This window comes from Marmota flaviventris, chromosome X, assembly GCF_047511675.1.
Source record: "Marmota flaviventris isolate mMarFla1 chromosome X, mMarFla1.hap1, whole genome shotgun sequence".
In the NCBI taxonomy this organism is placed as follows: Eukaryota; Metazoa; Chordata; class Mammalia; order Rodentia; family Sciuridae; genus Marmota; species Marmota flaviventris.
The window spans coordinates 62,644,212-62,656,388 of NC_092518.1; the positions used below are offsets into that span (position 1 = coordinate 62,644,212).

At 34.3% G+C, this 12,177-nt stretch overlaps 1 protein-coding gene across 4 annotated transcripts in view; it reads left to right on the top strand.

Annotated features, from left to right (window-relative positions):
- The window catches only part of LOC114093088 (ankyrin repeat and SOCS box protein 12), a 117,510-nt gene that overhangs the window by 21,383 nt on the left and 83,950 nt on the right, over positions 1-12,177 (top strand). For 2 of the 4 annotated variants that reach the window (XM_071606745.1, XM_027935782.3), the window contains exons 2-6: positions 2,172-2,294; positions 5,621-5,783; positions 6,907-7,064; positions 10,041-10,169; positions 11,295-11,429. The exons of the other annotated variants lie outside the window; for them this stretch is intronic. In XM_071606745.1, coding sequence (XP_071462846.1) covers positions 2,172-2,294; positions 5,621-5,783; positions 6,907-7,064; positions 10,041-10,169; positions 11,295-11,429 — 708 coding nt within the window. The remainder of the gene's footprint in view (positions 1-2,171; positions 2,295-5,620; positions 5,784-6,906; positions 7,065-10,040; positions 10,170-11,294; positions 11,430-12,177) is intronic. 4 annotated transcript variants of the gene reach the window in all.

The window sequence follows — 12,177 nt, forward strand, 5'->3', positions numbered from 1 at the left end:
TCTCTTTAGATTATCTTCTACATCTTTTATTAGGGAGTTAACTCTAGAGTTAAGATTTTTTCTGTAAAGATCTTGTATATGCTTGGTAAAATTTAAAGTTTCTGTATAGGTTTTGTTGCTAGTGTGAATAGTATTTTTCATTATATTTTCTAAGTGGTCATTGCTGGTATAGAAAAATGTTGATTTTTGTGGGTTGATCTTCTATCTTATATTTTTACTGAACTCTGTTCATATTAGTTCCTATAGTTTGATTTTTCATTTTGAATTTTTAAGTAGATGATTATCTTCCCTAAAAATGGTGCTAATTGTTTTTGCATCTGCATTTCATAAGTGAAATGGGCCTAAAGTTTCTTTTCTTATAATTGTCTTTATTTGATTTTAGAATCAAGATTACACTACCCTCATGAAATGGACTGAGTAAACTTCATTCTTTTTCTAGTGACTGGAATCAATTGGATAAGGTAGTAATTAACTATTTCTTGGAAGTTTGGTAGAATTCACCTATAATATCTTGGGCTGAGTAGTTTTTTTTTATTTTTTGGTAGGAGAAATCTTTAACTATCGTTGTCATTTTATTTTGGGGGGGATTTTTTTTTTACTTCATGTCATCTTTCCAATTTATTAGCCTATTGTATATAATACTCACTTAAAACTTTATATATTATTTTCCTTTTTTCATCCTGTATTTTATTTATTTAAATCTCTTCTCATCTTTATAAAATATCTATTTACTTTTTCAAAGAGTCAAATTCTGATGCATTTCTCTGTGAAAAAGGATTTTCTGCTTATTAATTAGTATCCATCTTCCTTGTTATTTTGCCATTTCCATTACATTGAATTCTTAGCTAGTTTTTTTAGCCTCTCTCATTTAATGATATATAAAGCTATACACTGATATATAAAACTATAAATGTATATAAAGCTACACATTGCCTTCTTAGCTCTCTTTAATTGTCCCACAAATTTTAATTTGTGTTTTTATTTTCATTCACTTTAAAATATTTATTTTATGATTTATCTTAACACAAGTTTAATTTAGTAATGGGCCATTTTGTTTCAAACATATGCTAATTTTGACTACTATTTTGTTATTTCTAATATTATTGCATTGTGATTGGAAAACATAGAATTATATATTGAACCTTTGAAATTTATTGAGTCTTCCTATACAACCATAATTATGGTCTTTTTTGGGAAAATTCTATTTGTTTTTTGAATGATTCTATATGCTTTATTTTTTGTACTTCTACTCTGTATATAATACCTGGAATTTTTTTATTGATAATGCAAAAGTGTTCCTTATCTCTACTTGATTTTTATGATTGCTTGATCTATTAGTTCCTAAATAGAAGAATATTAGAATATTCAAGTGTACTTGTTCCTTTTCTCTCTCTGGTTCTACTAGTTGCTTGATATATTTGAAACTATTGGAAAATGTATACATGTGTATAATGGATATATCTTCTTGTCCTATTGTTCTTTGTCACATAAATTTTATTTTGTCATATGTTGAGAGCTCTACCTCAACATCATTTTGGTTCATATTTATCTGGTGTATCTTTTGAAAAATTATTTTCAATTTGTTTGTGTCTTCTTATATTACAGTGTGTCTCTCTAGCCTGAATATTGTTGAATCTTACTTTATTCCAATCTGTAAGTCTGTCTTTTAATTAGTTTAATTCAGGTACATTTAATACTTATTCTTATGTTGGACCTTTTTTTTGGTATTTCATCTTATACTGTCAATTATAGTGCTTTCTTTTCATTTTTTCTCCTTTCTGTTTTATGTTGTTCTTGCTTAGTAACTTAAGATGTATCCTCAAGTTATGTACCCTTCTTGATTTTTCTACACATTAAATAACTTAACCTTTCCTCCAACAAGATAAATACTTCAGCAGGCTCTCAGATTCTATTTATTTTCCATCCATATCCTTCCCATCATGTAAACATTGTCTAGATTTTTTATATTATTTAGATTTCATGTTTCCCTCTTTTATAGATTTCCTTGGGCTGATTTAGGAAAAAGAAATACAGATCATACTAGTTCATCTTCTTGGCAGGAAGTGGAAAATCTCAAAGTATTTTTTGTAGCAAATTGACAGCATTTATCTTGTTCTGAATTCTCCCAGATAGTGAGTTGATAATGGTATTTTTTTCCCCTCAAATAACAGGTAGAAAATGTGAAGTTATTGGATCGTTATGTGGGTAAGAAACCAGCTAATGGGATTCTGTATCTTACTGCAACACACCTGATCTATGTGGAGGCTTCTGCTACAGCCAGGAAAGAAACATGGGTATGTTTGAGAAGAAATATAAAAAGATCTCAAAGAGTTATGTATACATGTATGGTAGTTCCTTGAAATTTCAGCAGCATTGTTGAATTGCTGTGAAAACTATTCTTCAAAAATAGGTTCTAAGAGTCTTTTTGTAGCCTGAATTGTAGGATTTCTCTTCCCTCAAGTTATTGGGTGTAGTCATGAGAGTGTTCCTGAGATTTATTTCAGTTATTTTAGGTTTAGTAGTTTCTGCTTGTTTTCTGAACTTTTTTAGTTGCTAAGTATCCTGAAATAATGGAAAGCCTTGCTGCATAAAAGTCAGGGTCCAAGAACCAGCAGCATCCATGTCATCTGGGGACTTGTGGAAAATAAAAAATCTCAACCCCTTAGAGAGCCCTTGAGCATTTGGATTCATAAAAAGCTCTTAGATGATGCTAATGGTTAGGCCCCATGGCATATACCCTGGGCTGCACTGAAGTAAACTCTCTCTGTACTAAGACAGGATTTCATCTGCATGTGTGTGAGAGTGTACATGTGTGTTTCTTGTTTTTCTTTGACTAGTGTTTTGTAACTACTTTAGTACCCTTAACATTATTTTCCTGTCCTAAAGCAGCATCATAATTTAATCTTAGTCACTAGCTAGATTTATGCTTATACCTCTTCATTTATAACAAATACAACATGTTTCATATATATGGCATAGTATTAAGATCCCAGACGTTAGAGCCACTCTGCTTAGGCTGAAATCCCAGCTTAGTTATTTATTACCTTTATAACCTTGGGCAAGTTACTTTTTTGTGATTAACTTGTTCACATGCAAAATAGGAATAATAATAATACATTGATAATTCAAGGTATAAGAACTACAAAGTTAATGTTTTTAAGTGCTTAAAACAGAGCATAGGATATAATAAGTACTGGCATATGAGTGGAAAATAAATTAAATAGGATATACATATGAAATAATTATCTTAAAATTCTTTTTAAAAATACTGTGACTTTCTCCATATGAGGTTGTATCTTCCTCATTTTGCTGCAATAAAAGAAATGCCAAAAGTGGAATCTGGAGAGCTTATTCTAGCTGGATCTGAAGCTAATTGGTGATGTGACCATACATAAGTGATTCTCCCTCTTTGAGTTTTTTCCCCATCTGTAAAATTAGGTGGTTAGATTATGTAATTAGTAAATACTCTCCCAGTTCTAACACTTTGGGAAACAGCTCTTTAGTACTGTGCCATGAGCTTATCTCTTGTCCACCTACATTCATAGACAGTTTAAATGTCTCAAAATTTGTTCCTGCTGGCATGTATTTCAAACCCAGTGGGTAGGATCTAGAAGGGAGAACTTAAGTTACTTATTTCTGCATGTCAGAGGGGGCTTATTTACCCAATCAGTATTATTAATAAAGTTCTTACCAATCGTAGTCTGCCCAATTAGTCTCTGTCCCCACTCCTCTCCCATTGCAGCAAAATGAGGAAGATACAACCTCATATGGAAAAAGTCACAGTATTTTTAAAAAGAATTTTAAGATAATTATTTCATATGTATATCCATTATCACAGTTGTTTGCCTTGCCCCCGATCTTGGTGATCATTGTTTTACCATCCAAATACATGTCTCCCACATTGACTGTCAGGGCTTTGATTTTCTTGAAATTTAATACATTAAATTCTATTACATTATCAAGAGATTTTCAGGTATCCTCAAAACTGTCATGGGAGGAACTGAGTTTGACAAAATATTAAAATTCCTCTTAGGCATATGTGAATGATCTCCATACCTGCCCCATTTTTTAAATATTTATTTTTTAGTTGTAGGTGGACACAATATCTTTATTTTCATTTTATGTGGTGCTGAGGATTGAACTCAGTGCCTCAAGTGTACTAGGCGAGCACTCTACCACTGAGCCACAACCCCAGCCCACCTGCCCCATTCTTAGACAGTGGATATAACTGGAAGATTTCATGAATGAGATGACTTACCAATAAAATTGGGGTGAAGAAAAGAAAAATCACTGTTGATTGGGAGGCCATTGTAGGCACAGGAAAGAGGTAGTCCAGAGAATGGAAAGAGCACATCTGGGGTCTGTAGTTGCAGGAGACATCAGAGACATGTATGGAGAAAAACATCAAATGATAAAAATGTTTCTGTGGCTTTTTTGATTTATAAGGAGAGGATTACATTATTTAGACAGTTTCTTTTACCATTTCCCTCTCTATGCCTTTTTTTTTTTTTTTTTTTTGCTGGCATTATTGTGAACCAAAGCAATCATCTGACATTTTTTGCGGGGGGGGGAGGGGTGTACCAGGGTTTGAACTCAGGGATACTTGGCCACTGAGCCACATCCCCAGTCCTATTTTATATTTTATTTAGAGAAGGGTCTCACTGAGTTGCTTAGTGTCTCGTTTTTACTTGAGGTTAGCTTTGAACTCGAGATCCTTCTGCCTTAGCCTCCTGAGCTGCCAGGATTACAGGTGTGCACATGCCACTGAACCTGGCTTCATCTGACATTTTTGCTTTTCTGTCATTAGAGTCTAAAATGTGGGAGAACATTTTTTTTCCTAATGTTTTTATTATGTCCTAATTCCAGATCTAGCGTTTTCAGAATGACTAGAGTTAGATTTCCATGTTTCAAATCCTATTTGTGCTACTTCTTGGCTATGTGAACTCTCATGAGGATTCACTTCTTAGAGCCTTGATCTCTTTATTCCTAAAATAGGGTGGTTATACCCCAAAGGGCTCTTATAGGGATTAAGTAGCTAATAGTCATGGGCAACCTAGTGAGTAATCACAATACTGATTATTAACCACTATTTTAATTAGTAATTTGTTAGAACAAAAGGAAGTTCAAATACATTCTAATGTCATGTATGACTAAAATAAATAAATAAATAAATAAATACAAATTTAAAATATAATAAAATAGAATTTCAAATTAAACAAATAGTAATAAATGCAGAAAAAATAAAATGAATAATAATTCAAATTTTGAACACTTAAAAAAAGGAAGTTCTGTTTTCTTCTGATAATTATTCTATGATTTTAAACTCCACTGTAACATGGAGAAGTTATCTCTGCTGAGCTAATCCATAAACCTGTTTATCTTTTATCAGTGAGTTTAGAGAATTTGTCTAACACTGCTATTTGCTTCTCATTGTTTTTCCATTATTATGTTTTATTTCTGTTTGAGATTCTTCCATTGTGTCTTGCAAAGGATGTTGTAGGTTGTCCATCTGATTACATGTCTGGCCATGCTATTATCACTACAGAGAGTCAGGAACACTGATAATGATAGAGCTAGCACACATCTGTATGTTTATCTTGCTTCTTTTTCTGTTTTGCAGATTGCACTCCATCACATTGCCACTGTGGAAAAGTTGCCCATCACTAGCATGGGCTGTCCTCTGATCCTCCGCTGTAAGAATTTCCGGGTGGCCCACTTTGTTTTAGACTCTGACCTTGTGTGTGAGGAGGTTTATATTTCACTACTCAAGCTTTCTCAGCCAGGTATATGATAGCATTTTTATTTAAAATAATTTTTCCAGAGAATCATGATAGAAAGATCATGGGCTGTGTAGTTAGTCAGAGTTTAGATCCAGGCTCTATTACCAGATCTGTGGTATGTAGACAAGTTATATAACCTCTGAACTTAGCTTACTACCTATAAAAGTAGGGGGAGTAAAACTCCTAAGGTGGTTGCTTTGAAGCTTAGATACATTCATTCATTTTACTGTGCACTTAGTATATAGTAGATGTTTAATAGATATTGTCTTATTTCCTTTTGTCCTTTGGGCTTTATGTTTGGCCCACTATTCCTACTCCTACCTTCAATTCCAACTGGAAGATTAGAGCTGTTTATCATAGTTCTTAAAATATCATTTTCATTACTTTTTCCAGCTTCACTTTCATTCTCAGCCCTCACTCCTAGGCAGTTAATCTATTGGCCTCCTCTGATTTTTAGTTTTTGGATTCCCATGCTCTTAAGTTTTACCTCCCATTTTCTCCTCTTTTTCCTCAGAATAATTCCTCAGTATTTGCTGATATTTTATTGATAGAAAAACCTTCCAGTCAACCCAGCAATTAATAAAGTTCTGATAGGCTCTGATATTTCTGGGAAAGATGTTATCACCTGAATTGCTCAAATAAGTATTGACTGCATGTCCCATCTTGTGAAGGGAGGAAGCAAAACTGACAGGGAGAAGTGGCCCTTATCAGCAGAAGTTGGTGTTGGCCTGACAAGTAGAATGCAGTGTAATTGTTAATGTTGTGTGGCATGTGTCAAACAAACCGTGAAATTACAAACAGTTAAAATTTTTGGTAAGGACTACCTTCCTAACATGTGAAAACCCAAAGCCTCATTCAGTCTATTATTCAACATTCTTTTTTATAGTAAGCCAAAGAAAGTTCTCACTTTCTACTGGTGACAAAAAAATAAAACATTTTAAAAGAAGAACCCAAAGCAATATGTCAGTTCTTATCCCTTGCATAAAGACAAACATGTACACAAAGTCCTGTTCTTTTCTGGGACTGACAAACATTCCTTTTGGGAAAAGGTAATCTTTATTTGCCTTGTTTGGTGGTCTTTCAGTTTTACTTATAGTAACTTTGTTTCCATGGCTTTCTTCTCCAGTATTACCTGAAGATCTTTATGCTTTCTCTTATAATCCCAAATCATCAAAAGAGATGAGGGAAAATGGATGGAAACTGATTGACCCAATATCAGACTTTGAGAGAATGGGAATACCCAATCGGTATTGGACCATAACAGATGCCAACAGAAACTATGAGGTGATTTGTGATTTTTGCTTTCCTTTAGGTACATTTAATTAAAATGGCAGAATATCAGCAAATGAAGTTTTGAAAAAGAAAGAGGGAATCCCTTATAAAATCTCTCCTTTTCATTTAACATTCAATTAGCATTTATTAGGTACATACTGTGCTCAAGGCATCAAGTCAGAGATCTCCTGGTCTAAAGCACAGGGGTGCTATGGGAATGTAGATGAGGGAAAAGAAAAGCAACCTGGGAAGCCAGAAGTTGGTTGATGTTTTGGGGTATTTCCTCGTGAAGGAACTTTATCCTAATTTATGTAAGGGGAGAAGGAATGAGGTTAAAAAGGAAACCAGATCATGAGGGGCTTCATGGCTAAATTAAGAAATTTGAACATTATCATGAAGAAGAACATTATCATGAACATTAATTATCATGAAGTTGGGAGCCATGAATTATTTTAATATAGAAAGGAGCATGAAAATATATTTGTATTTTAGAAAGGAATTATTGTTATTAGTGTGGAGAATTGGCTTGCTGGCTAAGAATGCAAAAAGGTAATACATGAAATGATAAGAACATGAAATAAGGCAATTAGACAAATTGAGAAGAATTTAAAAGATAAATATTTAAGTGGTAGAATTGAAAGAATCTGGTGCGAGTAAAAATGTGGTTGAAAAAAGGAATGGGAGTTTAGTATGCATCCAAGATTCCTTATTTTTGGCTTTAGTAACCAAGCAGATAGTGATTATGTTAACCAAAATGAGGACAACAAGAAGAGGGACACACACATCTTCAGATTTTTACTTGAGTTCAAGGTTGATTCAAAAGATATCTAGTTTTTGATATTAAGCTTTGTGACTGTATCTGAAAAAAGAGCTCTGGGCTGAGTATAGAGGTCTAGGATTATACTTGGGATTCCCATGACCATTTCTCAGATTCTGTGATCCATTAGAAGGACTCACAGGATTGAACATATATTTGAACTTTATGATTTATTATAGTGACAGATACAAAGTAAAATCAGTAAAGGAAAAAGGAACATAAGGTGAAGTATGGAGAAAACAGTACAATCATTCAATGTCTTTTCCCAGTGGAGTCACATAAGATATACTTAATTTACTCCAACAATAAATTATAACACATGTGTATCGGGGAAGCTCATTAGAGCTTCATTGCCCAAGATTTCTATTGGTTGGCTGCTTGCATTTGCCTTCATGTAGACCAAAATTTCAGATGCCCAATAGGAAAGTGTTTTAGTTAGGTTTTTTGCTGCTGTGACTAAAGGATCTGACCAGAACAATTGTAGAGGAGGAGGAGTTTATTTGAAGGCTCACAGTTTTAAATGTCTTAGTCCATAAAAGGCTGGCTCCATTCCTCAGGGCTCAAGGTGAGGCTGAACATCATGACAGTAGAATGTGGTGGAGGAAAAGAGCTCAGGAAGCAGAGAGGAATAGTCTCTACACTCCAGATACAAAATATATACCCCATAACCCCACCACAATTCCCACCTCATCCAGCCATACCCTACCACTTCAGTTACCACTCAATCCCTATCAGGGGATTAATTCACTGATTGGGTTTAAACTCTCACAACCCAATCATTACTCCTCTGAACCTTCTTACATTGTCTAATATCTGAGCTTTTGGGGGACTCCTCACATCCAAACCATAACAGAAAACATGTTTTCTACATAAATCACATTGTTCATACAAACAGTTTAGGCACGATGACATTCTTACCAGTTAAGGAATGGTGGACAACCTTCCAAAATCCAGGTTTCCGGGCACCAACCAAAAGCTAATATTACAAGGAAGACTTTCTAAGGATGGCAGTCAGGCCTTCTATGAATAATTGGTATATAAGTGATATCCCTAAATTGTTGGATCTTTAAATTATTTCCAGATTTTATTATCACAATAAAGTTCTAATTGTAATGGTTTTCTGATAACACAACTCTGAAGTATTCACTAGGAATGATAACTGATGAGCTGTCACTTAGCAGACGCATTTACAAAGTGGCTTATTTGGGCCATGCTTTACAGGAATGAGTACAGATGGGTGAATTCTGTGCAGTTCAAATATGTTTGTAAGTCTCCCGAATAAGTCTGAAATATCCATTTTGGCCCTTTGGATGTGCATGGCCTTCTGAGCCAAAAGGGCAGCTTCATTTATTTCTCCTTGTGTGACCTGCTTCTGAAAAGTCTGACAGGTAAAAGGGATGGGTAGAGAACAACTTCTTTTTCAAATATTCTGTATTTGGGGTCACTGAGAGTAGAGCATTCTTGATCTAATCTACCTTAAATTACTTTTGTCTTTTTTAGATTTATTATTAAATATTTGGGAGTGTTCTTAGGGGAGTGATCAGAGTTAATTTTGCATTAAGTCTGTGCTATTATAATATCTGATTGGAAAAAAATTAAGTACTAAAAGCTAATAAATTTCAGAAAACGTGTTAATCTCTTTATAGAATAAGTCACACCTAAAATGTCAACACCTCCACCCCCACATTAGTATATTAAAGGCCCTTTAGATATGCATACCAGGAACTCAGTATGCAGTTTATGAAAGAGTAAATAATATTTCCTCCTCCTCCACCTGTCTGCCTCACATTTGAGCTTATTTGTTTTAATTTACGTATTTATTATCTGTATCATTTATTCTGATAGGCAAATGTAAGAATTTCAGAGTAGGGTTGAATGTGTGTTTTTGCCTATAATTTTTCTGGTTTTTTCTAAAGGTAGATTTTGTTCTTTTATGTGTTTATACTTTCCTTTCTGGAAAATAATAGCATACTTGGAAAAACTTTTATAGCTAGGATATTTTTGTTCCTATTTCTGAGGAATGGATGAATCTGGATGGTAAATCCCAGCCAGCTAATGCTTCAGTGAATGCTAATTACAGCCTGCTAATAGCAAGTGAACATTCTAAAATATATATACGTGTAGATGTGTGTGTGTGTGTGTGTGTGTGTATTGAGTTTATTTTCTTTTAGATATGCAGTACCTACCCTCCTGAAATAGTGGTTCCTAAATCTGTTACCTTGGGAACGGTGGTTGGAAGTTCAAAGTTCAGAAGTAAAGAACGTGTCCCTGTGCTCTCCTACCTCTACAAAGAGAACAATGTGAGTTAAGCAAACTTCTATAATGGGAACTAAACTTTGCTCTGGAAGACCTAGTTTCAGTCCCACCCTGCCACTTAATAGCTGTGTGTCCTCAAACCCAACTTCTTTGAACTTTAGTATTTCTGAGAGTTTTGAAGATGCCACATTTGGGGGGATATATATGCACTTTGTAAATTGTAAAATGTCATGGATATGTTGAGTGGTATTTTGTTGTTCTTTTGTTTGTTTTCTGTGGGTTCCAACTTAGTGAGATGTTGCAGAAAAAAAGGTAACTAGTTATATGAGATATATTTGGGAACTGTGGCTTCTCACTAGAATATAGATATCCTTGATCCTTTATTATTCTTTTTCATGTAATTTAAGGTTGTAAGAAGAAACCACTTGACTCCTCTGTGTTTGAGTCACCTCAAGTAGGAAGTGGTAATAATTCTTACATTTTATGGTCACTTTGAGATCTAGGGTTAGACAAATAGTTAAGTCCTCAAATAGGCAACTACTGAAATGCAGAAGAGTACATTAATGCAATTGGTGTCTTTTTATGGAACTTCCAAAATGCACAGACTCCTTCAAAACTACACCAAAGTATAATGAAGTCGATTAACTAATCATTACCAGATATTCCCTATTAAATATCTATGTTGGTTTTTGTTGTTATTGTTGTTGAAATGGTTGAAATATACCAGCCCTCTGATTTTGGCATTAACTCCTACAAATAGTGAACCCTGTTCTCTAAATCTGTAGATTTTGTTGTATCTTGAATTCCCTTGCTTCAAGCCTCTAGTTTATATGGATTATTTTACTGGAACTGTAAAAAATGGGCATTTTGAGAAAAATTACCAATCCATTATGTACCAAGAATAGGATTTTATTAAAGAAACACTCAAGATGTGATTTTTTTGTAGTCTGATTTGCCAAGACTGGGTTGAGAAATAGCCACATGCCAAGAGGAGGCAGGAGGCTTAGCTCAATATCAGTGGAAGCTAGGCTTTAGAACCACATCTCTTTGCTGTGGATACTAACCCAAGTTGGCTTATTCTCTTATTCTACTCCATAAACTTAGATTCAAGGAAGAATTTTTATCACCTGTAGATGTGATGACTCGGCTAACACATTTTTTCCTTATAGGCTGCCATTTGCCGCTGTAGCCAGCCTCTGTCTGGATTTTATACTCGCTGTGTAGATGATGAGCTCTTGCTAGAGGCCATTAGCCAAACAAACCCTGGGAGCCAGTTTATGTATGTTGTAGATACAAGACCAAAGGTATCTGTCAATGATTTCTTTGATATTCCTGCTACTTGCAATCCCCTCCTCGTATGTTGACACTTGCAATGTTACTGGGAAAGTTAAATTAGTGTGTGTGGGTTTGTTGTGTCAGATATTACATAAAATCACTTGCACAGGCCATTGATGCTCCATTTATAAGCCTGTCACTGTCAAATGAGGCTATGAGAAGTTACTTAGAACAACTTAGCATTGTCACCTCAATTTGACATTCTGAGTTGAAGACTCATTGACATCTATCTCCTCATCATTTTCACTAAATCTATTCCTTAACCAGAATTTTCAGTAGTCCCCTGCTATGGTCTAAATTTACTATCAGAGAAAGAACTTCAACTTAAACACTAGAGGCTTAGTAATATCAACATATCTTTCTCTAAATAATGTATTAAATTATATTACATTGTAGACGCAAGATCAAAGGTATCTGTCAATGACTTCTTTGATATTCCTTCTGCTTGCAATCCCCTCCCCATATGTTGACACTTTCATTGTTATTGGGAAATAATAGTATTTAATAATAGTATTTAATAATAGTATTAATGATACTTTGGCATCCCCCAGAGAAGCAGGATTCACAGACTGCTATAGGAGTAACAAAAATATTCAGCTCATGTGGTAGTAATTTTTTAGCATACAGCACTATTAGCTGAATTTTTTTCCCCAAATCAATGAAGTACAGTTTAAATCTTGGTCCCATAGAGTAAGAAAATACCAGAGACACAGATTC